Here is a 25,146-nt window from a genome sequence, read left to right on the forward strand (position 1 = left end):
GGTGACGCGGATGGATGGGACGGTGGAGACGCCGCCGTGCCTGCGGCTGGCCCGCCGTGCCCCCGGCTCCCCGGCCGTGCCGCCCGAGCTCCTCTTCCTCCGCCTCAGCCTCCCCGTCCAGTTCCACCCCCGCTTCCGCTGCACCGCCGGGGCCACCCCCCTGCCCCAGGCCCCCCCCGAGCTCCCCGAGGACGCCGGCCTCGAGCCCCTCTCCGAATTCGAGCGCCTCCGTCGCTCGGCCGGGGTCCGGCACCCCGAGGGCGAGGGCGAGGGTGAGAAGGGGCCCGGGGGGGGTCCCGCCACCCCGGCACCCCGGGACCAGCCCCGCGCTGAGAACGAGAAGGATGCGACCACCGAGAAGGGCAAGACCCGGAGGGGGTGAGTGGGGTTGGGGGGCGCACAGCGGGGTTAGGGGGTGCACAGGGGTACTGCCCCATGGTGGGGTCCTGGGGGACGCGGCTATGGGGTGAGCAGGGCCATGGGGGGCACTGCTGTGGGGTGTGTGGGGCCAGGTGCCCCCCTCACCCCCCCCCCGGGCCCCCCAGGTTCCTGTTCAAGGCCAGGAAGGTGCCCTTCGCGCCCCCCCCCGCGGTGCCCACCGTCCCCCGCCTGGAGGAGGACGTGGTCCCCGACGAGCGCGACGACCCCGAAGTCATCATGAACACCACCACGGTAGGTGGGGGGTGACCCCCCGAAACCCCCATCCCGGTGTCCCCTGACCCCCACCCCAGCACCCCGTGGTACCCGTTCTGGCACCCCCATCCCATCCGTGCCCCGCTGTCCCCATCCCGCCAGCCTGCGGTCTCCATCCCTGTCCCCATCGCATCCCTGCATCCCTGTCCCCATCCCTGCATCCCTGTCCCTTGTCCCTGCATCCTGGTCCCCATCCTGTCCCCCATCCCTGCACCCCTGTCCCCATCCCGTTCCCCATTCCTGCATCCCCGTTCCCCATCACTGTTCCCATCCCTGTCCCTCATCCCTGCATCCCTGTCCCTGGTCCCCATCCTGTCCCCCCATCCCTGCACCCCTGTCCCCATCCCTGATCCCCATTCCTGCATCCCCGTTCCCCATCCCTGTTCCCATCCCTGTCCCTCATCCCTGCATCCCGGTCCCCATCCCTGCATCCCTGTCCCCATCCCTGCATCCCTGTCCCTTGTCCCTGCATCCTGGTCCCCATCCTGTCCCCCATCCCTGCACCCCTGTCCCCATCCCGTTCCCCATTCCTGCATCCCTGTTCCCCATCACTGTTCCCATCCCTGTCCCCATCCCTGCATCCCTGCATCCCTGTCCCCATCCCTGTCCCTTGTCCCTGCATCCTGGTCCCCATCCTGTCCCCCCATCCCTGCACCCCTGTCCCCATCCCGTTCCCTATTCCTGCATCCCCGTTCCCCATTCCTGCATCCCCGTTCCCCATCCCTGTTCCCATCCCTGTCCCTCATCCCTGCATCCCTGTCCCTCATCCCTGCATCCCTGTCCCTCATCCCTGCATCCCAGTCCCCATCCTGTCCCTCATCCCTGCATCCCAGTCCCCATCCCTGTCCCTCATCCCTGCATCCCGGTCCCCATCCTATCCCCCAACCCTGCATCCCTGTCCCCATCCCTGCATCCCTGTCCCCATCCCTGTCCCTCATCCCTGCATCCCAGTCCCCATCCTGTCCCTCATCCCTGCATCCCAGTCCCCATCCCTGTCCCTCATCCCTGCATCCCGGTCCCCATCCTATCCCCCAACCCTGCATCCCTGTCCCCATCCCTGCATCCCTGTCCCCATCCCTGTCCCTCATCCCTGCATCCCGGTCCCCATCCTATCCCCCATCCCTGCATCCCTGTCCCCATCCCTGCATCCCTGTCCCTCATCCCTGCATCCCAGTCCCCATCCCGATCCCCATCCTATCCCCCATCCCTGCATCCCTGTCCCCATCCTTGCATCCCCGTCCCCCATCCCTGTGGTCCCCATCCCCCTGTCGTCCCCATCCCCATCCCTGCATCCCCCTCCCCGGATCCCGGTCCCCCTCCCCGGATCCCGGTCCCCCCCCGGGGCCCCCTGACCTCTCTGCCCCCAGTACTACTACTCGGTGCGGATCTTCGCGGGGCAGGAGCCCTCCAGCGTCTGGGTGGGCTGGGTGACCCCCGACTTCCACCAGCACGACCCCGCCTTCGACCTCTCCCGCGTCCGCACCGTCACCGTCACCATGGGCGACGACAAGGGCAACGTGCACGACAGGTACGGGGGGCAGCGGGGAAGGGGACCCCCAGACTGGGATCCCCGGGGGGACGGGGAAGGGGCCCGGGGCCCGGGGGTCCCTTGGGGAGGGGACGGGGAAGGGGCCCGGGGCCCGGGGGTCCCTTGGGACGGGGAAGGGGTCCGGGGCCCGGGGGTCCCTTGGGCGGTGACGGGGAAGGGGTCCGGGGCCCGGGGGTCCCTTGGGGAGGGGACGGGGAAGGGGTCCGGGGCCCAGGGGTCCCTTGCGGGGCGATGGGGAAGGGGTCCGGGACCCGGGGGTCCCTTGGGGAGGGGATGGGGAAGGGGCCCGGGGCCCGGGGGTCCCTTGGGGAGGGGACGGGGAAGGGGCCCGGGGCCCGGGGGTCCCTTGGGACGGGGAAGGGGTCCGGGGCCCGGGGGTCCCTTGGGCGGTGACGGGGAAGGGGTCCGGGGCCCGGGGGTCCCTTGGGGAGGGGACGGGGAAGGGGTCCGGGGCCCAGGGGTCCCTTGCGGGGCGATGGGGAAGGGGTCCGGGACCCGGGGGTCCCTTGGGGAGGGGATGGGGAAGGGGCCCGGGGCCCGGGGGTCCCTTGGGGAGGGGACGGGGAAGGGGCCCGGGGCCCGGGGGTCCCTTGGGACGGGGAAGGGGTCCGGGGCCCAGGGGTCCCTTGCGGGGCGATGGGGAAGGGGTCCGGGACCCGGGGGTCCCTTGGGGAGGGGATGGGGAAGGGGTCCGGGGCCCGGGGGTCCCTTGGGGAGGGGACGGGGAAGGGGCCCGGGGGTCCCTTGGGGAGGGGACGGGGAAGGGGTCCGGGACCCGGGGGTCCCTTGGGGAGGGGACGGGGAAGGGCTCCGGGGCCCGGGGGTCCCTTGGGACGGGGAAGGGGTCCGGGGCCCGGGGGTCCCTTGGGGAGGGGACGGGGAAGGGGTCCGGGGCCCGGGGGTCCCTTGGGGAGGGGACGGGGAAGGGGTCCGGGGCCCGGGGGTCCCTTGCGGGGCGACGGGGAAGGGGTCCGGGGCACGGGGGTCCCTTGGGGAGGGGGCGGGGAAGGGGTCCGGGGCACGGGGGTCCCTTGGGGGGGGACGGGGAAGGGGTCCGGGGCCCGGGGGTCCCTTGGGGAGGGGGCGGGGAAGGGGTCCGGGGCCCGGGGGTCCCTTGGGGAGGGGACGGGGAAGGGGTCCGGGGCCCGGGGGTCCCTTGGGGAGGGGACGGGGAAGGGGTCCGGGGCACGGGGGTCCCTTGGGGAGGGGACGGGGAAGGGGTCCGGGGCCCGGGGGTCCCTTGGGGAGGGGACGGGGAAGGGGTCCGGGGCCCGGGGGTCCCTTGGAGGGCACGGGGAAGGGGTCCGGGACCCGGGGGTCCCTTGCGGGGCGATGGGGAAGGGGTCCGGGGCCCGGGGGTCCCTTGGGGAGGGGACGCGGAAGGGGTCCGGGGCCCGGGGGTCCCTTGGGACGGGGAAGGGGTCCGGGGCCCGGGGGTCCCTTGGGGAGGGGATGGGGAAGGGGCCCGGGGCCCGGGGGTCCCTTGGGGAGGGGGCGGGGAAGGGGTCCGGGGCCCGGGGGTCCCTTGCGGGGCGATGGGGAAGGGGTCCGGGACCCGGGGGTCCCTTGGGGAGGGGACGGGGAAGGGGTCCGGGGCCCGGGGGTCCCTTGGGGAGGGGACGGGGAAGAGGTCCGGGGCCCGGGGGTCCCTTGGGGAGGGGACGGGGAAGGGGTCCGGGGCCCGGGGGTCCCTTGCGGGGCGATGGGGAAGGGACCCGGGGCCCGGGGGTCCCTTGGGACGGGGAAGGGGTCCAGGGCCCGGGGGTCCCTTGCGGGGCGATGGGGAAGGGGTCCGGGGCACGGAGGTCCCTTGGAGGGCACGGGGAAGGGGTCCGGGACCTGGGGGTCCCTTGGGGGGCGATGGGGAAGGTTGCCCCCCCCAAGCACCCCTCTTTTCCCCCCCCCTCCGCAGCATCAAGCGGAGCAACTGCTACATGGTGTGGGGGGGGGAGTTTGCCAGCACCACGCAGCAGGCGCGGGTCAGCCACACCGACCTGGTCATCGGCTGCCTGGTGGACCTGGCCACCGGCCTCATGACCTTCACCGCCAACGGCAAGGAGATCAACACCTTCTTCCAGGTGGGACAGCCCCCCCTCAACACCCCCTTTGCACCCCCATGGCCCCCCGTGAGGGCTGGGGGGGTCCCGTCACCACCCCAGGGGCTCAGCAGCTCCATCCCTGGTCTCAGCGGCTTTGTCCCTGCAGGTGGAACCCAACACCAAGCTCTTCCCGGCCGTCTTCGCCCTCCCCACCAGCCAGAACGTCATCCAGTTCGAGTTGGGCAAGCTCAAGGTGATGCCTGGGTCCCCCCAGGTCACCCCCGGGGGGGGACTATGGGGTCTATGGGGGGACAGTGGGGTCTACAGGGTGGACCAAGGGGAAGCTGGACCGCTGGGGGTCTTGGGGTCTACAAGATGGACCAAGGGGAACCCGGACTCCTGGGGCTGGTGGGGGTCTATGGAGGGTCCTTGGGGTCAATAGGGTAGACAGAGGAGAACCTGGACCCCTGGGGGTGCTCGGGGTCTCTGCGGGGGCAGCAGGCATCCTGGACGCCTGGGTCCCCCCACCTCACGCCCCTCGTGTCCCCGCAGAACATCATGCCCATCTCGGCCGCCATGTTCAGCAGCGAACGGAAGAACCCGGAGCCGCAGTGCCCGCCGCGGTTGGCCATCCAGCTCCTGACGCCCGTCACCTGGAGTCGCATGCCCAACGAGTTCCTGGCCGTGGACACCACCCGCCTGGGCGAGCGGCAGGGCTGGGCGGTGGAGTGCACCGAGCCCCTCGTCATGATGGCCCTCCACATCCCCGAGGAGAACAGGTCGGGGACCCCCGTCCTCCCCTGGTGCACCCCTCCCCGCCCCAGGGGACCCCAGCCTCCTGGTGTCCTGCCACCCAGGGGACCCAGGTGTCCTTCCCCCAGCAGACCCTGATGTCTTGCCCCAGGGGACCCCAGCATCGTGTCCCAGAGGACCTGCACGTCCTGCTCTCGGGGGACCCTGATGTGTCCCAGCCCCAGGGGACCCTGATGTTGTGTCCCATCTCCTGGGCACCCAGGGGTCCCGTCTCCAGGGGACCTACTCATCCCATCCCTAGGGGTCCTGTCCCTGGGGAATCTAGGTGTTGTACCCCCAGGGGACCCCGAGGACCCATCCCCAGGGGACCTAGTCATCCCACCCCCAGGGTCCGCAGGGGTCGCATCACCGGGGGACCCAGGGGTCCCACCCCCAGGAGACCTTGGTGTCGTGTCCCCAGGGGTCCCATCCCCGGGGGACCAAGGGTCCCATCCCCGGGGGATCTCAGGGTCCCACCCCCAGGAGACCTTGGTGTCGTGTCCCCAGGGGTCCCATCCCCGGGGGACCCAGGGTCCCATTCCCGGGGGATCTCAGGGTCCCATCCCCAGGAGACCTTGGTGTCGTGTCCCCAGTGGTCCCATCCCCAGGGGATCTCAGGGTCCCATCTCCAGGAGACCTTGGTGCGTGTCCCCAGGGGTCCCATCCTCGGGGGACCCAGGGTCCCATCTCCAGGAGACCTTGGTGTCGTGTCCCCAGGGGTCCCATCCCCGGGGGACCCAGGGTCCCATCCCCAGGGGATCTCAGGGTCCCATCTCCAGGAGACCTTGGTGTCGTGTCCCCAGGGGTCCCATCCCCGGGGGGACCCAGGGTCCCATCTCCAGGAGACCTTGGTGTCGTGTCCCCAGGGGTCCCATCACCGGGGGACCCAGGGTCCCATCCCCAGGAGACCTTGGTGTCGTGTCCCCAGGGGTCCCATCCTCGGGGGACCCAGGGTCCCATCCCCAGGGGATCTCAGGGTCCCATTTCCAGGAGACCTTGGTGTCGTGTCCCCAGGGGTCCCATCCCCGGGGGACCCAGGGGTCCCACCCCCAGGAGACCTTGGTGTCGTGTCCCCAGGGGTCCCATCCTCGGGGGACCCAGGGTCCCATCCCCAGGAGACCTTGGTGTCGTGTCCCCAGGGGTCCCATCCCCGGGGGACCCAGGGGTCCCACCCCCAGGAGACCTTGGTGTCGTGTCCCCAGGGGTCCCATCCCCGGGGGACCCAGGGGTCCCACCCCCAGGAGACCTTGGTGTCGTGTCCCCAGGGGTCCCATCCCCGGGGGACCCAGGGTCCCATCCCCAGGAGACCTTGGTGTCGTGTCCCCAGGGGTCCCATCCCCGGGGGACCCAGGGGTCCCACCCCCAGGAGACCTTGGTGTCGTGTCCCCAGGGGTCCCATCCCCGGGGGACCCAGGGGTCCCACCCCCAGGAGACCTTGGTGTCGTGTCCCCAGGGGTCCCATCCCCGGGGGACCCAGGGTCCCATCCCCAGGGGATCTCAGGGTCCCATTTCCAGGAGACCTTGGTGTCGTGTCCCCAGGGGTCCCATCCCCAGGGGATCTCAGGGTCCCATCCCCAGGAGACCTTGGTGCGTGTCCCCAGGGGTCCCATCCTTGGGGGACCCAGGGGTCCCACCCCCAGGAGACCTTGGTGTCGTGTCCCCAGGGGTCCCATCCTCGGGGGACCCAGGGTCCCATCCCCAGGGGATCTCAGGGTCCCATCCCCAGGAGACCTTGGTGCGTGTCCCCAGGGGTCCCACCCCCGGGGGACCCAGGGGACCCACGTTGACCCCCGCGCCCCCCCCCAGGTGCATCGACATCATGGAGCTGTCGGAGCAGCGGGAGCTGCTGCGGTTCCAGTGGCACACGCTGAAGCTGTACTGCGCCGTCTGCGCCCTGGGCAACAACCGGGTGGCCCACGCGCTCTGCAGCCACGTGGACCAGGCGCAGCTCCTCTTCGCCATCGAGAGCCCCGAGCTGCCGGGGCCGCTGCGCGCCGGCTACTACGACCTGCTGTTGGCCATGCACCTCGACGCCGCCCAGCGCGCCCGCGCCTCCATGAGCGCCGAGTTCATCATCCCCATGACCGAAGCCACCAAGAGCATCACCCTCTTCCCCGACGGCGGGCGAGCACCCGGCCCCCCCGGCGTGGGTCCCAGCGCCTGTTTGCAACCCCAGCCCCATTTCGCCGAACCTTGCTTCGTTTTGGCAGCCGGCGGCGGGCGGGCGCTGCTCAGCCCCGGGATCCCCCTGGGGGCTTTGGGGGCTCAGGCCATCAGGATGCTGGCGGAGGCGGTGGCCGGGGGGGGACCCCACGCCCGGGACCCGGTGGGCGGCAGCGTGGAGTTCCAGCTGGTGCCGGTGCTGAAGCTGGTGTCGGCGCTGCTGGCCGTGGGCGCGCTGGGGGACGGGGACGTGCGCCGCATCCTCCGGATGATCGAGCCCAGGGTCTTTGGGGAGCCCCGGCGGAGCCCCCCGGCAGACGACGAGGAGGAGGACGAGGAGAAGGAGGCGCGGAGGAAGGCCATCGAGGCGGGGGAGATGGAGGAGGAGGAGGAGGAGGAGGAGGAGGAGGAGGAGGAAGGACTGGAGGAAGGGCTGCTGCAGATGAAGCTGCCCGAATCGGTCAAGCTGCAGGTGAGGGGACCCTCCCCGGGGGGGGATGTCACAGCCCCGGGTGGTCCAGGTCCCCTCCCTGGGGTGCCTGTCCCCGTGTCCCCTCCCTGGGGTCCCCTCCCGGGGAATCCTGTCCCCATGTTCTCGCCGGGGAGCCTGTCCCCTCCCTGGGGTCCCCTCCCAGGGAATCCTGTCCCCATGTCCCCGCCGGGGAGCCTGTCCCCTCCCTGGGGTCCCCTCCCCGTGTCCCCTTCCTTGGGTGCAGCCACTGCCCCTGTCCCCAGGGACCCCCAGGGGGGTCCCCAATCCCCCTCAAGCCGCTCTCCCGCTTCCCCTGTCATCCCAGGTGACAGCATTCCTGGGTCCCCCCCTTGTCCCCTATCCGTCCCCCCCCCCGTGCCCCCCGCTGACGCCGCGGGCGCAGATGTGCAACCTGCTGCAGTATTTCTGCGAGCGGGAGCTGCAGCACCGCGTCGAGGCCATCGTCGCCTTCTCGGAGCGGCACGTGGAGCGGCTGCAGCGCGACCAGCGCCGCCGCTACGGGCAGCTGATGCGGGCGCTCACCATGTCGGCCGCCGAGACCGCCCGGCGCACCCGCGAGTTCCGCTCGCCCCCCCAGGAGCAGGTCGGGGGGCGGCTGCCAGAGCGGGGGTGCCCGTGGGGACGTGCATGGGGACATGGGGACATGCATGGGGATGTGCATGGGGACACCCATGGGGACATGCATGGGGACGTGCATGGGGATGTGCATGGGGACATGGGGACATGCATGGGGATGTGCATGGGGACACCCACGGGGACATGCATGGGGACATGGGGGCGTGCAGGGGGACGTGTACGGGGTCATGGGGACGTGCATGGGGACACCCACGGGGACGTGCACAGGGATGTGCCCGAGGACGTGCATGGGAAATTGGGGTGTCCACATCAACGGGGAGCAGGGACACCCACAGGGACGGCCTCGAGGAGTGGGGACACCCACGAGGACATGCATGAGGATGTGCATGGGGACATGGGGAGGTGCACGGGGACACGCATGGGGACATGGGGAGGTGCATGGGGACACGCATGGGGATGTGCATGGGGACATGGGGACACGCATGGGGACACCCACGGGGATGTGTACGGGAAACAGGGATGCGCACAGGGACATGCGTGGGACATGCCGACCCCGGTGTCCCCCCGTGTCCCCCCGTGTCCCCCCCAGATCAACATGCTGCTGCAGTACAAGGCGGGGGCGGACGAGGAGGAGTGCCCGGTGCCCGAGGACATCCGCGACGAGCTCCTCGACTTCCACAACGACCTGCTGGCACACTGCGGTGAGGGGGACCCCCCCCCCGGGCACAGGGACCCCCCCCCGGGCACAGGGACCCCCAGGGACAAGGGGACACCCCCATCCCAGGGGCAGAGGGACCCCCACCCGGGGTACGGAGACCCCATCCTCCTAGGGACACTGGAGGACCCCCAATCCTGGGGGCACGGTGACCCCCATTTTAAGGCCCCCCAATGTAAGGGGGATGCGGGGTCACTCTGCAATGGGAGCCCCCATCCTGGGGTGCAGGGATCATCCAGGGGTGCAGGGGTAGCCCCCAGAACAGCCACAGGCCCCCCCCCCAGGGCATGGGGACCCCCATCCATGGAGCCCAGGGACCCCCAGGAACATGGGACACTCCCCCCACTTTGGGGACTCCCTGTTTTGGGGACACGGGCCCCCCATGACGCCCGCGCCCCCCCCCAGGCATCGAGCTGGCGGGCGAGGAGGAGGAGGCGGCGGAGGAGACGTCGCTGCGGCAGCGGCTGCTGGGGCTGGTGCAGAAGGTGGTGGGGCTCCGTGGGACGGCGGTGCAGGAGGACGCCCCCCCCGAGGAGCCCCCGGTGCCCAGTAAGGAGGGGCCGGGGGGGTGGGATGGGGTGGCCCCTGGGTGCCAGCTGAGGTGTCCCCAGGCCAGGGCTGGGCCATCGCCAAGGTGCCGGCCAAGCTGTCCCCAAGGCGTTGGCCAAGCTGTCCCCAAGGCATGGCTGAGCCATCACCAACCAAGCTGTCCCCAAGGCATGGCTGAGCCACCGCCAACCAAGCTGTCTCCAAGGCATTGGCCAAGCTGTCCCCAAGGTGCTGGCCAAGTTGTCCCCAAGGCATGGCTGAGCCATCACCAATCAAGCTGTCCCCAAGGCGTTGGCCAAGCTGTCCCCAAGGTGCTGGCCAAGTTGTCCCCAAGGCATGGCTGAGCCATCACCAACCAAGCTGTCCCCAAGGCGTTGGCCAAGCTGTCCCCAAGGCGTGGCTGAGCCATCGCCAACCAAGCTGTCCCCAAGGCGTTGGCCAAGCTGTCCCCAAGGCGTGGCTGAGCCATCACCAACCAAGCTGTCCCCAAGGCATGGCTGAGCCATCACCAACCAAGCTGTCCCCAAGGCGTTGGCCAAGCTGTCCCCAAGGCATGGTTGAGCCATCACCAACCAAGCTGTCCCCAAGGCGTTGGCCAAGCTGTCCCCAAGGCGTGGCTGAGCCATCGCCAACCAAGCTGTCCCCAAGGCATGGCTGAGCCACCGCCAACCAAGCTGTCCCCAAGGTGTTGGCCAAGCTGTCCCCAAGGCATGGCTGAGCCATCGCCAACCAAGCTGTCCCCAAGGTGCTGGCCAAGCTGTCCCCAAGGCGTGGCTGAGCCATCGCCAACCAAGCTGTCCCCAAGGTGTTGGCCAAGCTGTCCCCAAGGCATGGCTGAGCCACTGCCAACCAAGCTGTCCCCAAGGTGTTGGCCAAGCTGTCCCCAAGGCATGGCTGAGCCATCGCCAACCAAGCTGTCCCCAAGGCGTTGGCCAAGCTGTCCCCAAGGCGTGGCTGAGCCATCGCCAACCAAGCTGTCCCCAAGGCATGGCTGAGCCATCGCCAACCAAGCTGTCCCCAAGGTGTTGGCCAAGCTGTCCCCAAGGCATGGCTGAGCCATCGCCAACCAAGCTGTCCCCAAGGCGTTGGCTAAGCTGTCCCCAAGGCATGGCTGAGCCCTTGCCAACCAAGCTGTCCCCAAGGCGTTGGCCAAGCTGTCCCCAAGGCGTGGCTGAGCCATCGCCAACCAAGCTGTCCCCAAGGCATGGCTGAGCCACCGCCAACCAAGCTGTCCCCAAGGCATGGCTGAGCCATCGCCAACCAAGCTGTCCCCAAGGAACAACCGAGCCATCCCCAAGGCATGGCCAGGCTGTCCCCAAGGTGCCAACCGCATTGTCCCCAAGGCACGGCCAAGCCCAGGCCCCCCATCCCCCCACCCCCGCGGGGGTACCCAAGCTCTCCCCCGCCCCCAGGCACGCTGCAGGAGCTGATCTCGCAGACGATGGTGCACTGGGCGCAGGAGTCCTTCATCCAGAGCCCCGAGCTGGTGCGCGCCATGTTCAGCCTCCTGCACCGGCAGTACGACGGGCTGGGGGAGCTGGTGCGCGCCCTCCCCAAGGCCTACACCATCAGCGCCCTCTCCGTCCCCGACACCACCGCCCTCCTCGAGTGCCTGGGCCAGATCCGCTCCCTCCTCATCGTCCAGATGGGTCCCGAGGAGGAGAACCTCATGATACAGAGCATCGGGTGGGGGCACACACCCTGCTGGGGGCACCCCCCGTCCTCTCCGAGCACCCCGCGTCCTCTCCGAGCACCCCGCATCCCCATCCAGCATCCTGCGTCCCCCCCAGGCACCCTGCGTCCCCATCCAGCACCCCATCTTCCCCCCAGGAACCCCCACATCTCTGTCCAGCACCCTATATCCCCCTCTGGACACCCCCACACCCCCATCCAACACCCCCGTCCCCTTTCTGCACCTTGTACCCGCCCCGGGCACCCCGTGTCCCTCTGTGTCACCTGGGCACCCCATGACCCCAGGCACCCCATGTCCCTTACCCGGGCACCCCGTGTCCCCCAGGCACCCCGTGTCCCCTCCCCAGGCACCCCGTGTCCCCTCCCTGGGCACCCCGTGTCCCCCTGTGTCCCCCGGGCACCCCATGTCCCCCTGTGTCACCTGGGCACCCCATGACCCCCAGGCACCCCATGTTGCTTACCTGGGCACCCCGTGTCCCCCTGTGTCCCCCGGGCACCCCATGTCCCTTACCCGGGCACCCTGTGTCCCCTCCCCGGGCACCCCGTGTCCCCCTGTGTCCCCTGGGCACCCCATGTCCCCCCCCAGGCACCCCATAACCCCCTGTGTCCCCTGTGCACCCCATGTCCCCCCCCAGGCATGCCCTGTCCCCTCCCTGCCCCCCCCAGGCGCTCGCTGCCCTCCCAGCACCCCATATTCCCCCTTGGGCACCTCATCTCCCTCCTGGCACCCCCCATCATCTCCCTGGGGCACCCCATTTTCCCCAGCCTGGGCACCCTCAGGACACCCAGGCACCCTGCGGTGACCCCCCCTCCCCCTTGTGTCCCCCCCCCAGGAACATCATGAACAACAAGGTCTTCTACCAGCACCCCAACCTGATGCGGGCGCTGGGGATGCACGAGACCGTCATGCAGGTGATGGTCAGCGTGCTGGGCGGCGGCGAGTCCAAGGTGAGCCCCTCCCCTGGGCGTCCCCCCCCCGGGGCCCCCCCAGTGCCCCCTGACACCCCCCCGTTTCTCCCCCCGTCCCCCAGGAGATTCGCTTCCCCAAGATGGTCACCAACTGCTGCCGCTTCCTCTGCTACTTCTGCCGCATCAGCCGGCAGAACCAGCGCTCCATGTTCGACCACCTCGGCTACCTGCTGGAGAACAGCAGCATCGGCCTGGGTGAGCCGCCCCCGTGGCCCCCCGTGGCCCCCCGTCACCCCCCGTGGCCCCCCGGCCCCTCCCTGCCACCCCTGCCCTGCCTGCTGCCAGCAGCAGCCCTGGAGAGATCCCTGGGGGTCCCCTCCTGTCCCCTAATCCGTCCTCCAAATCGGCACCCTGGGGGTCCCTGCATCCCCCTGCATCCCCCAATCTGGCACCCTGGGGGTCCCTGCATCCCCAATCTGGCACCCTGGGGGTCCCTGCATCCCTAATCTGGCACCCTGGGGTCCCTGCATCCCCCAAATTGGCACCCTGGGGGGTCCCTGCATCCCCCTGCATCCTCCAACCCGGCACCCTGGGGGGTCCCTGCATCCCCCTGCATCCCCCAATCTGGCACCCTGGGGGTCCCTGCATCCCCAATCTGGCACCCTGGGGGTCCCTGCATCCCCCTGCATCCCCCTGCATCCCCCAATCTGGCACCCTGGGGTCCCTGCATCCCCCAGTCTGGCACCCTGGGGGGTCCCTGCATCCCCCAGTCTGGCACCCTGGGGGTCCCTGCATCCCCAATCTGGCACCCTGGGGGGTCCCTGCATCCCCCTGCATCCCCCAATCTGGCACCCTGGGGGTCCCTGCATCCCCCTGCATCCCCCAATCTGGCACCCTGGGGTCCCTGCATCCCCCAATCTGGCACCCTGGGGGTCCCTGCATCCCCCTGCATCCCCCAATCTGGTACCCTGGGGTCCCTGCATCCCCCAATCTGGCACCCTGGGGGTCCCTGCATCCCTAATCTGGCACCCTGGGGGTCCCTGCATCCCCCAATCTGGCACCCTGGGGGTCCCTGCATCCCTAATCTGGCACCCTGGGGGTCCCTGCATCCCCCTGCATCCCCCAATCTGGTACCCTGGGGTCCCTGCATCCCCCAAATTGGCACCCTGGGGGGTCCCTGCATCCCCCTGCATCCTCCAACCCGGCACCCTGGGGGGGTCCCTGCATCCCCCAAACTGGCACCCTGGAGTCCCTGCATGCCCAGCCTGTCACCCTGGGGTCTCTGCATCCCCAATCAGTCACCCTGGGGGGGCTCCTGCACCCCCCTCATCCCAGCCTGGCCCCCCCCGGCCACGCGGCAGCCCCGGGTGCCCACAAGCAGCATCCCCAGCACCCTGACCCCCCCCCTACTGCCCCCCGCCCCCCAGGCATGCGGGGCTCGACCCCCCTGGACGTGGCGGCCGCCTCCGTCATCGACAACAACGAGCTGGCGCTGGCCCTGAAGGAGCAGGACCTGGAGAAGGTGGGCGCCCTGGGGAGGGGGCGGGGGGGACGTGTCCCCGCGAGTCCCCCCCCCGCCCCGTGCGAGGTCCCCGTGCGAGGTCCCCGTGCGAGCTGGGCTCCCGCCGCAGGTGGTGACGTACCTGGCGAGCTGCGGGCTGCAGAGCTGCCCCATTCTGCTCTCCAAGGGGTACCCCGACATCGGCTGGAACCCCTGCGGCGGCGAGCGCTACCTCGACTTCCTCCGCTTCGCCGTCTTCGTCAACGGTGAGCGGGGCAGGGGGTCCCTGGGTCCCCTCCCTGGTCCTGCTTGGGGGGGTTCCTGTGTGCCCAGCTGGCACCCTGGGGGTCCCTGCGTCCCCCTGACCCCATCCTGGCACTCTGGGGTTCCTGTGTGCCCAGCTGGCACCCTGGGGGTCCCTGCATCCCTATGACCCCATCCTGGCACCCTGGGGTCCCTGTGTCCCAATCCTGGCACCCTGGGGGTCCCTGCACCCCCATGACCCCATCTGTGCCCCTTTGAGGGTCCCTGTGTCCCCATCCTCGCACCCCCAGGGTCCCTGCACCCCTATGACCCTATCCTGGCACCCTGGGGTCCCTGTGTCCCCATCCTCACACCCCCAGGGTCCCTGCACCCCTATGACCCTATCCTGGCACCCTGGGGTCCCTGTGTCCCAATCCTGGCACCCTGGGGGTCCCTGCACCCCCACGTCCCCATCCTGGCACCCTGGGGGTCCCTGCCCCTCCTGTGCCCTGGGGGTCCCTGTGTCCCCATCCTTGCAGCCCCAGGGTCCCTGCACCCCCATGTCCCCATTCTGGCACCCTGGGGTCCCTGTGTCTCAATCCTGGCACCCTGGGCGTCCCTGCATCCCCGTGACCCCATCCTGGCACCCTGGGGTCCCTGCCCCTCCTGTGCCCTGGGGGTCCCTGTGTCCCCATCCTCGCACCCCTAGGGTCCCTGCACCCCCACGTCCCCATCCTGGCACCCTGGGGGTCCCGGCCCCTCCCAGCCCCCCGGGGGTCCCTGAGGGTCCCTGCACCCCCATGTCCCCATCCTGGCACCCTGGGGTCCCTGTGTCCCCATCCGGGCACCCTGGGGGTCCCGGTCCCTCCCGGCCCCCCGGGGGTCCCGGGGGTCCCTGCACCCCCATGTTCCCATCCTGGCACCCTGGGGTCTCTGTGTCCCCATCCTCGCACCCCCAGGGTCCCTGCACCCCCACGTCCCCATCCTGGCACCCTGGGGGTCCCGGCCCCTCCCGGCCCCCCGGGGGTCCCTGGCAGCCCGGTGGTGCCGCCGCAGGGGAGAGCGTGGAGGAGAACGCCAACGTGGTGGTGCGGCTGCTGATCCGGCGGCCCGAGTGCTTCGGGCCGGCGCTGCGGGGCGAGGGGGGCAGCGGGCTGCTGGCCGCCATCCAGGACGCCCTCCGCATCGCCCAGGACCCCGCCCGCGACGGGCCCACGGGCAGGAGGGAGCGGCGGCGGGAGCCGTGCGTGGGACGGGGACGGGGACGGGGACGGGGACGCGACGGGGGCCGCGGGGACGGGGAGGGGAGGGGGGGCCACAGGGATGGGGATGGGAGGGGGGGCCGCTGGGACGGGGACGGGACGGGGGGCCACGGGGATGGGGATGGGACAGGAGGGTCCGTGAGGACGGGGACGGGAGGGGGGGCCACAGGGAAGGGACGGGGGGCCGCTGGGACAGGGACGGGACGGGGGGCCACAGGGATGGGGATGGGACGGGGGGCTGCTGAAGTGGGTGGCAAAACGTCCCCGTCCCTGTGCTGCCGGGATGCTGGGGGTCCCCATGATGCCCCCCACCCCCTGACCGCGCTGTCCCCATGCTGCCCCCCATCCCCTCACCCCGCTGTCCCCATGCTGCAGGGGTGTTGGGGGTCCCCACGATGCCCCCCACCCCCTGACACCGCTGTCCCCATGCTGCAGGGGTGCTGGGGTCCCCATGCTGCCCCCCACCCCCTGACCCCAGTGTCCCCATGCTGCCCCCCATCCCCTCACCCTGCTGTCCCCATGCTGCAGGGGTCCTGGGGATCCCCATGCTGCCCCCCACCCCCTGACCCCACTGTCCCCATGCTGCCCCCCATCCCCTCACCCTGCTGTCCCCATGCTGCAGGGGTCCTGGGGATCCCCATGCTGCCCCCCACCCCCTGACCCCGCTGTCCCCATGCTGCCCCCCATCCCCTCACCCTGTGGTCCCCATGTCGCAGGGGATGCTGGGGGTCCCCACGATGCCCCCTGACCCCCCATCCCTGGGCTGCTAGGGGTCCCTCTGATGCCCCCCCACCCCCTGACCCCCCCACCCCACGCAGGTTCGGGGGCGAGGAGCCGCCCGAGGAGAACCGGGTGCACTTGGGCAACGCCATCATGTCCTTCTACGCCGCCCTCATCGACCTGCTGGGCCGCTGCGCCCCCGAGATGCACGTAAGGAGGGGGGACGGGGACACGGGGGGGGACACCGTGGGGGGGGGCATGGCCCGGGGTGACCCCCCCCACCTCGCCCCCCCCAGCTGATCCAGGCGGGCAAGGGGGAGGCGCTGCGGATCCGCGCCATCCTCCGCTCCCTCGTGCCCTTGGAGGACCTGGTGGGCATCATCAGCCTCCCCCTGCAGATCCCCGCCCTCGGCAAAGGTGGGTGCCCGCGGGGGGCACGGGGTGCCCACCCGCACCGGGGGGCACCGGGCTGGGGGGGCACGGGGTGCCCAGTCAGAATGGGGGGGCACCGGGCTGGGGGGTCGTGGGGTGCCCACCTGCACCGGGGGGCACCGGGCTGGGGGGGCACGGGGTGCCCAGTCAGAATGGGGGGCACCGGACTGGGGGGTCGTGCAGTGCCCACCCACACCGGGGGGCACCGGGCTGGGGGGATGTGGGTGCCCAGCCAGACTGGGGGGCACCGGGCTGGGGAGTCATGGGGTGCCCAGCCAGACTGGGGGGGCACTGGGCTGGGGGGAAAAAGGGAAAACACCCAGCCAGACTGGGGGGGTTACTGGGTTTGGGGGGACATGGGGTGCCCAGCCAGGCTGGGGGGGAGCAGACTGGGGTTCCCAGCCAGACTCGGGGGGACACTGAGGTGATCCAGGGGCAGGCAGCCCCCTCGGGGCGATGTGGGTCAGGCAGCCCCCCCAGGGGCACGGGCAGGGGTGCAGCCCCCCCCAGGGGCACGGGCAGGGGTGCAGCCCCCCGGGGGGGCGGGCAGGGGTCCGGGCAGGGGTGCAGCCCCCCCCAGGGGTCCGGGCAGGGGTGCAGCCCCCGGGGGGGGCGGGCAGGGGTCCGGGCAGGGGTGCAGCCCCCGGGCGGGGACATGGGCAGGGGTGCAGCCCCCGGGGGGGGCGGGCAGGGGCACGGGCAGGGGTGCAGCCCCCCCCAGGGGCACGGGCAGGGGTGCAGCCCCCCCAGGGGCACGGGCAGGGGTGCAGCCCCCCGGGGGGGGCGGGCAGGGGTCCGGGCAGGGGTGCAGCCCCCCAGCACTGCCGCCCCCCCAGACGGCAGCGTGGTGGAGCCGCGCATGGCCGCCAGCTTCGTGCCGGAGCACAAGGCGCCCATGGTGCTCTTCCTCGACCGCGTCTACGGGGTGGAGAGCCAGGAGTTCCTGCTGCGGGTGCTGGAGGTGGGCTTCCTGCCCGACATGCGGGCCGCCGCCTCCCTCGACACGGTGAGAGCCCCTGCCCCTGGGCGGGGGTCCCCCGAACCTGCCCCTGGGGGGGAGAGGGGGTCCCCTTAAACCTGCCCCCTGGGGGGGAGAGGGGGTCCCCTGAACCTGCCCCCTGGGGGGGAGAGGGGGTCCCCTTAAACCTGCCCCGTGGGAGGGAGATGGGGTCCCCTTAAACCTGCCCCCTGGGCTGGGGCTGGGGTCCCCCAAACCTGCCCCGTGGGGGGGAGATGGGGTCCCCTTAAACCTGCCCCCTGGGCTGGGGCTGGGGTCCCCCAAACCTGCCCCCTGGGAGGGAGATGGGGTCCCCTTAAACCTGCCCCATGGGGTGGGTTTGGAGTCCCCCAAACCTGCCCCATGGGAGGGAGATGGGGTCCCCTTAAACTGGCCCCATGGGGTGGGTCTGGGGTCCCCTTAAACCGGCCCCATGGTGTGGGTCTGGGGTCCCTCAAACCTGCCCCATGGGATGGAGATGGGGTCCCCTTAAACCTGCCCCCTGGGGTGGATCTGGGGTACCCAAGGGATGGAGACAGGATCCCCCAAACTTGTCCTGCCCTATGGGATGGGTCTGGGGTCCACTTAAACCTGCCCTGCCCTGTGGGGGTCCCCCAAATCTACCCTTATGGGATAGATATTGGGTCCCCCAAACCTGCCCTGCCCTATGGGATGGATATGGAGTCCCCTATATCTGCCCTTATGGAATGGATATGGGGTCCCCCAAACTTGCCTTGCCCCATCGGATGGATATAGGGTCCCCCAAGTCTGCCCTATGGGATGGATACAGGGTCCCCCCCACCTGCCCTGCCCCATGGGAAGGATATGGGGTCCCCCAAATCTGTCCTATAGGATGGATACGGGGTCCCCCAAGTCTGCCCTATGGGAAGGATATGGGGTCCCCCCACCTGCCCTATGGGAAGGCTATTGGGGTGCCCCCCACCAGCCCTACCCCATGGCGTCCCTTTCCCGCGGGGTCCCGCTGGGGAGTGTTGGGGGGCTCCCCCTGCCCCATGGGGTGCTGACCCCCCCCACGTCCCCCCACCAAGGCCGCCTTCAGCACGACGGAGATGGCGCTGGCGCTGAACCGGTACCTGTGCGTGGCGGTGCTGCCCCTCATCACCAAGTGCGCCCCGCTTTTCGCCGGCACCGAGCACCGCGCCATCATGGTGGACTCCATGCTGCACACCATCTACCGCCTCTCCCGCGGCCGCTCCCTCACCAAGGCCCAGCGCGACGTCATCGAGGAGTGCCTCATGGCCCTCTGCCGGTGGGGGACCCCCGAACCCCCGCCTCACCCCGCCGTACCCCCCGATATCCCCCCATACCCCTGCATCACCCCCCAACTCTGGATCACCCCCCCCATACCTCCTGATATCCCCCCAGGTCCCTGCATCCCCCTGTACCCCCCCAAAACCCCCATAGCCCCCCAAAACCCTGCGTCACCCCCCACACCCCTGATATCCCCACACACCCCTGATATCCCCCCACACCCCTGCATCACCCCCCCATGTCCCCCTATATCCCCTCTATACCACTGCATACCTCCTATATCCCCTCTACAGCCTGCTATCTCTCCTCTACATACCCTCTATATCCCCTCTATACTCCCTCTATACTCCTTCATACCCCCTATATTCTCTCTACACACCCCTTTATACCCCCTATATTCTCCCTACACACCCCTTAATACCCTCTATACCCCTTTATACCTCCTATATTCTCTCTAACCAACCTATATCCCCTCTATATTCCCTCGATACTCCTTCATACCCCCTATATACTCCCTGCGCACCCCTTTATGCTCTCTATACCCCTTTATGTGCTCTCTACCCAACCTATATTCCCTCTATACCCCTTTATACCTCCTATATTCTCTCTACGCACCCCTATACACCCCCTTTATACCTCCTATATCCCCTCTAACCAACCTATATCTCCTATATATTCCCTCGATACTCTTTCATACCCCCTATATTCTCCCTGCGCACCCCTTTATGCCCTCTACACCCCTTTACGTGCTCTCTACCCAACCTATATTCCCTATACACCCCCTTTATACCTCCTATATCCCCTCTAACCAACCTATATCCCCTCTATATTCCCTTGATACTCTTTCATACCCCCTATATTCTCCCTGCGCACCCCTTTATGCCCTCTACGCCCCTTTACGTGCTCTCTCCCCAAGCTGTATCCCCTCCACGCCCCTGCGTACCTCCTATACGCTCCCTGCCCCTATATCTCCGCCCAGGTACATCCACCCCTCCATGCTGCAGCACCTCCTCCGCCGCCTGGTCTTCGACGTCCCCATCCTCAACGAGTTCGCCAAGATGCCGCTCAAGGTGAGCCCGGGGGGCCGCCGCCGCCGGGGGGTCCCGGCCATGGGGGGCTGCTGACGCCCCCCGCGCCCCCCCAGCTGCTGACCAATCACTACGAGCGATGCTGGAAGTACTACTGCCTGCCGAGCGGCTGGCCCAACCAGGGGGTCAGCTCGGAGGAGGAGCTGCACCTCACCCGCAAGCTCTTCTGGGGCATCTTCGAGTCGCTGGCACACAAGGTGCGGGGGGACGCGGGGACGGGGTGGGCAGGGGGACGCGGGGACGGGGTGGGCAGGGGGACGCGGGGGGCTGAGCGGGGTGGGACACGGGGATGGGGACACGGGGATGGGGACACGGGGATGGGGTCATGGGGGGCTGAGCGGGATGGGGACACGGGGATGGGGACACGGGCAGGGTGACACGGGGGACTGAGCAGGATGGGGACACGGGGATGGGGACACAGGGCTGAGTGGGATGGGGACACGGGGATGGGGACACGGGGATGGGGACACGGGGATGGGGACATGGGGGGCTGAGCAGGATGGGGTCATGGGGATGGGGACACAGGTTTGGGGACACAGGGATGGGGACACGGGGGGCTGAGCGGGATGGGGACACGGGGATGGGGACACAGGGCTGAGCGGGATGGGGACACGGGGATGGGGACACGGGGATGGGGACACGGGGATGGGGACACAGGGCTGAGCGGGATGGGGACACGGGGATGGGGACACGGGGATGGGGACACAGGGCTGAGTGGGATGGGGACACGGGGATGGGGACACGGGGATGGGGACACGGGGATGGGGACATGGGGGGCTGAGCAGGATGGGGTCATGGGGATGGGGACACAGGTTTGGGGACACAGGGATGGGGACACGGGGGGCTGAGCGGGATGGGGACACGGGGATGGGGACACAGGGCTGAGCGGGATGGGGACACGGGGATGGGGACACGGGGATGGGGACACAGGGCTGAGTGGGATGGGGACACGGGGATGGGGACACAGGGATGGGGACACGGGGATGGGGACACGGGGATGGGGACACAGGTTTGGGGACACAGGGCTGAGCGGGATGGGGACACAGGGATGGGGACACGGGGATGGGGACACAGGGCTGAGCGGGATGGGGACACGGGGCTGAGTGGGATGGGGACACGGGGATGGGGACACAGGTTTGGGGACACGGGGGGGTGAGCGGGATGGGGACACGGGGATGGGGACACGGGGATGGGGACACGGGGATGGGGACACAGGTTTGGGGACACGGGGCTGAGTGGGATGGGGACATGGGGATGGGGACATGGGGTCTGAGACATGGGAAGCCACGGGGACCTGGGGCAGTCCAGGGGGACCCGTGGGGGACTTCGGGGGGCACCTGTGGGGACAGCGGGTGGCTCTGAGGGGCGGGGGTGACCCCCGCGCCCCCCGCCAGCGCTTCGAGGCGGAGCTGTACAAGCTGGCCATGCCGTGCCTCTGCGCCATCGCCGGCGCCCTCCCCCCCGACTACGTGGACGCCAGCTACTCCTCCAAGACGGAGAAGAAGGCTTCCGTCGACGCCGAGGGCAACTTCGACCCCAAGCCGGTCGAGACCCTCAAGTAGGGTCCATGCCACCCCCCCCATAGTCCTGCCCTGGCTCCGTCCCCCCCTGACCCCCCTGTCCCCACACAGCGTCATCATCCCCGAGAAGCTGGATGGCTTCATCAACAAGTACGCGGAGTACACCCACGAGAAGTGGGCTTTCGACAAGGTGGGGACCCCCCCCGGCACCTGCGGGACACCCCCAGGACCTCCCTGGGGTCCCTGCATCCCCACGGTCCCCCCAGGACCCTCCCAGCCCCCCATGCACCTGCATGATCCCCCCCGAGGACCCCCCCTCTTGGTCGCCCCCATACCTGCATGACCTCACTGCACCCCTGGAACCCCCCACCCCAAGCCCTTCCCGCTCCTCTGAGCGTCCTGGACCCCCACCCTTGCACGTCAGCCCCCCCCGCGATGTCCCAGCCCCCCCCCCGATGTCCCAGCACCCCCCGTGACGTTCCCATCCCTCGGCAGATCCAGAACAACTGGTCCTTTGGGGAGACGGTGGATGAAGAAGCCAAGACCCACCCCATGCTGCGACCCTACAAGACCTTCTCTGAGAAGGTACCGTGTGTGTCCCCCGCTGGGACCTGACTGGGACCCCCCCAGCCCCAGCTGGACACCCCCAACCTTGCCCAGATCCCCCAGCCCCATCCATCCCCCTCAACCTCATCTGGGTCCCCCAACCCCATCCATCCCCCTCAACCTCATCTGGGTCCCCCAACCCCATCCATCCCCCTCAACCCCATCGAGATCCCCCAACCCCATCCATCCTCCTCAACCCCATTGAGATCCCTCAACCTCATCTGGGTCCCCCAACCCCATCCATCCCCCTCAACCTCATCTGGGTCCCCCAACCCATCCATCCTCCTCAACCCCATTGAGATCCCTCAACCTCATCTGGGTCCCCCAACCCCATCCATCCTCCTCAACCTCATCGAGATCCCCCAACCCCATCCATTCTCTTCAACTTCATCAAGATCCCCCCCAACCCAACCTGCCCCCCCCCCCAGTCCAATCCTGATCCTCTAACCTCATCTGGAGCACCCCAACTCCATCCAGACCCTTCAACTCTCTCTGGATCCCCCCCAAAACCCCATTTGATTTCCTGGCTCTGTCCAGACCCCCCAGCCCCATCTAGACCCCCCGACCCTCCTTGGCCCCCCAGCTGAGGGGCCATGCTGGGGGGCACCCTGTGAGCCCCACGTCTGCCCCCCAGGACAAGGAGATCTACCGGTGGCCCATCAAGGAGTCCCTGAAGGCCATGTTGGCCTGGGAATGGATGGTGGAGAAGGCCCGCGAGGGCGAGGAGGACAAGGTGGAGAAGAAGAAGACCCGCAAGATCTCCCAGTCTGCCCAGGTGGGGCCTGGATGCCTGGGTCCCCCCTGAAAACCCCTGGGGGGTCAATGAGGTCCATGACATGGTGAAGGAGCACCCCAAGAACCCCTGGGGGTTCATGGGGTGGTGAAGGAGCACCCCAATCACCTGGGGGTCCATGGGGTGGTGAAGGAACACCCCAACTCCCTGGGGGTCAATGGGGTCCATGACATGGTGGAGGAGCACCCCAAGAACCCCTGGGGGTCAATGGGGTCCATGGGGTGGTGAAGGAGCCCCCCAAGCCCCTGGGGGTCCATGGGGTGGTGAAGGAGCCCCCCAAACCCCTGGAGAACAATGAGGTCCATGACATGGTGGAGGAGCACCCCAAGAACCCCTGGGGGTCCATGGGGTGGTGAAGGAGCACCCCAATCACCTGGGGGTCAATGGGGTCCATGGGGTGGTGAAGGAGCCCCCCAAGCCCCTGGGGGTCCATGGGGTGGTGAAGGAGCCCCCCAGACCCCTGGGGGTCCATGGCCCCCTCACACCACCCTGACCCCCTTCCAGGCCACCTACGACCCCAGCCACGGCTACAGCCCCCAGCCCGTGGACCTCTCGGGGGTGACGCTGTCCCGGGAGCTGCAGGTAAGTGTCCCCCCACGTCCCCTACGTCCCCCCCCCGTGTCGTCCCCCCCACCTCGGACCCCCCCACCTCGCCGTGTCCCCCAGGCCATGGCGGAGCAACTGGCCGAGAACTACCACAACACCTGGGGACGCAAGAAGAAGCAGGAGCTGGAGGCCAAGGGTGAGCACCCCCGCGTCCCCCCCATCCCTGTGGGCACCCCCGGGGCCCCCCCACCCCTACGGGCACCCCTGCACCCCTATGGACACCCCATGGATCTGGGTTGCCCCCCCCAAGGGTTGTCCTTCCCCCTGCATCCCCCCATGGGTGCTGCCCCCCCGCGGGCGCTCCTCTCCTCCCGCACCACCCCTGGGTGCTGACGGGGGTGCCAGGGGGGGGCTCGCACCCCCTGCTCGTGCCCTACGACACGCTGACGGCCAAGGAGAAGGCGCGGGACCGCGAGAAGGCGCAGGAGCTCCTCAAGTTCCTGCAGCTCAACGGCTACGCCGTCACCCGGTGGGTGGGGGGGGAACCCCGGCACCCTGGGGGGCACAGGGGGGCTGGGGACAAGGGAGCTGGGTGGTCTTGGTAGGGGGGGGTGCAGGGGAGAGGGAGCTTGGGGGGCCTGGGGGGTGCTGGGGAGGGTTTGGGGACACAGAGGGGATTTGGGGGGGCAGGAGGGTTGGGGTCTGCGGCCCTCGCTGAGCCCTGCTGGAGAGGGGGGTTTGGGGTGTGGGCATGTGGGGGGTCTGGGGGTGCGGGCCCCTCGCTGACCCCCCACTGCAGGGGGCTGAAGGACATGGAGCTGGACACCTCCTCCATCGAGAAGCGCTTCGCCTACGGCTTCCTGCAGCAGCTGCTCAAGTGGATGGACATCTCCCAGGAGTTCATCGCCCACCTGGGTACGGCCCCGAGACCCCCCCAACCTCCTTGGGACTCTCCCTTCATCCCTTGGGACCCCCCCAGATCCTCCTCAGACCTTTCCGGTGCTCCCTTGGACCCCTTGAGACCCCCTCGGACCTCTTGAGACCCCCTTGAACCCCTTGAGACCCCCCCTCGGACCCCTTGAGGCCCTCTTGGACCTCTTGAAGGACCCCTTTGAACATCTTGAGACCTCATTGGACCCCTTGAGGCCCCCCTTGGACCTCTTGAAGGACCCCCTTGGACCTCTTGAGGCCCCCTTGGACCTGTTAAAGGAGCCCCTTGAGACCCCCTTAGGCCCCTTGAGACCCCCTTGGACCTCTTGAAGGACCTGCTTGGACCTCTTGAGACCCCCTTGAGACCCCCCCCCTTGGACCCCTTGAGGCCCTCTTGGACCTCTTGAAGGACCCCTTTGAACATCTTGAGACCTCATTGGACCTCTTGAGGCCCCCCTTGGACCACTTGAGACCCCCTTGGACCCCTTGAGACCTCCTTGGACCCCTTGAGACCTCCTTGGACCTCTTGAAGGACCCCTCTTGAACCTCTTGAGGCCCCCTTGGACCTGTTAAAGGAGCCCCTTGAACCCCTTGAGACCCCCTTAGGCCCCTTGAGACCTCCTTGGACCTCTCGAGACCCCCCCTTGGACCTCTTGAAGACCCCCTTGAACTCCTTGAGAACCCCCCAGGTGCCCCTGCAATCCCTGGACACCTCCCCCCAGTGCTGCCCCAGACCCCTCAGGGCACCCTGGTCCCCCCCGACTGCTTGTCCCCGTGTGCCCCCACCCCATGTCCCCCCCTGACTGCCTGCCCCCCCCCAGAGGCGGTGGTGAGCAGCGGGCGGGTGGAGAAATCCCCCCACGAGCAGGAGATCAAGTTCTTCGCCAAGGTCAGAGGGACCCCAAAGTGGTGTGGGGTGTGTGGGGGGGTACAGGCACCTCATCTGTCCCCCACCCCAGGGAAAGGGGCAATGGGCTGTTTGGGGTCTCCATGGGGTGTTTGGGGTTCCCTATAGGGTGTTTGGGGTCTCTATGAGGTATTCGGGGTCCCCGTGAGCTGTTCAGGG

General features: G+C 69.3%; 1 protein-coding gene across 1 annotated transcript in view; it reads left to right on the forward strand.

Annotated features, from left to right (window-relative positions):
• RYR1 (ryanodine receptor 1) overlaps positions 1–25,146 on the forward strand; it is a 77,557-nt gene that overhangs the window by 19,926 nt on the left and 32,485 nt on the right. The window contains 31 exon segments of the mRNA XM_075134343.1: positions 2–378; positions 546–672; positions 2,061–2,221; positions 4,155–4,320; positions 4,448–4,534; positions 4,834–5,060; positions 6,880–7,708; positions 8,112–8,312; positions 8,895–9,006; positions 9,426–9,569; positions 10,982–11,255; positions 12,095–12,209; positions 12,293–12,425; positions 13,598–13,692; positions 13,802–13,937; positions 14,971–15,157; positions 15,995–16,106; positions 16,193–16,313; positions 17,165–17,334; positions 18,375–18,595; positions 19,577–19,667; positions 19,742–19,882; positions 21,080–21,243; positions 21,317–21,395; positions 21,701–21,790; positions 22,446–22,586; positions 23,109–23,186; positions 23,271–23,346; positions 23,556–23,679; positions 23,950–24,065; positions 24,902–24,969. Of these exon segments, the coding sequence (XP_074990444.1) occupies positions 2–378; positions 546–672; positions 2,061–2,221; positions 4,155–4,320; positions 4,448–4,534; positions 4,834–5,060; positions 6,880–7,708; positions 8,112–8,312; positions 8,895–9,006; positions 9,426–9,569; positions 10,982–11,255; positions 12,095–12,209; positions 12,293–12,425; positions 13,598–13,692; positions 13,802–13,937; positions 14,971–15,157; positions 15,995–16,106; positions 16,193–16,313; positions 17,165–17,334; positions 18,375–18,595; positions 19,577–19,667; positions 19,742–19,882; positions 21,080–21,243; positions 21,317–21,395; positions 21,701–21,790; positions 22,446–22,586; positions 23,109–23,186; positions 23,271–23,346; positions 23,556–23,679; positions 23,950–24,065; positions 24,902–24,969 (5,163 nt within the window).

The sequence above is a fragment of the Calonectris borealis genome, chromosome 32 (genome assembly GCF_964195595.1).
Source record: "Calonectris borealis chromosome 32, bCalBor7.hap1.2, whole genome shotgun sequence".
Classification (NCBI taxonomy): Eukaryota; Metazoa; Chordata; class Aves; order Procellariiformes; family Procellariidae; genus Calonectris; species Calonectris borealis.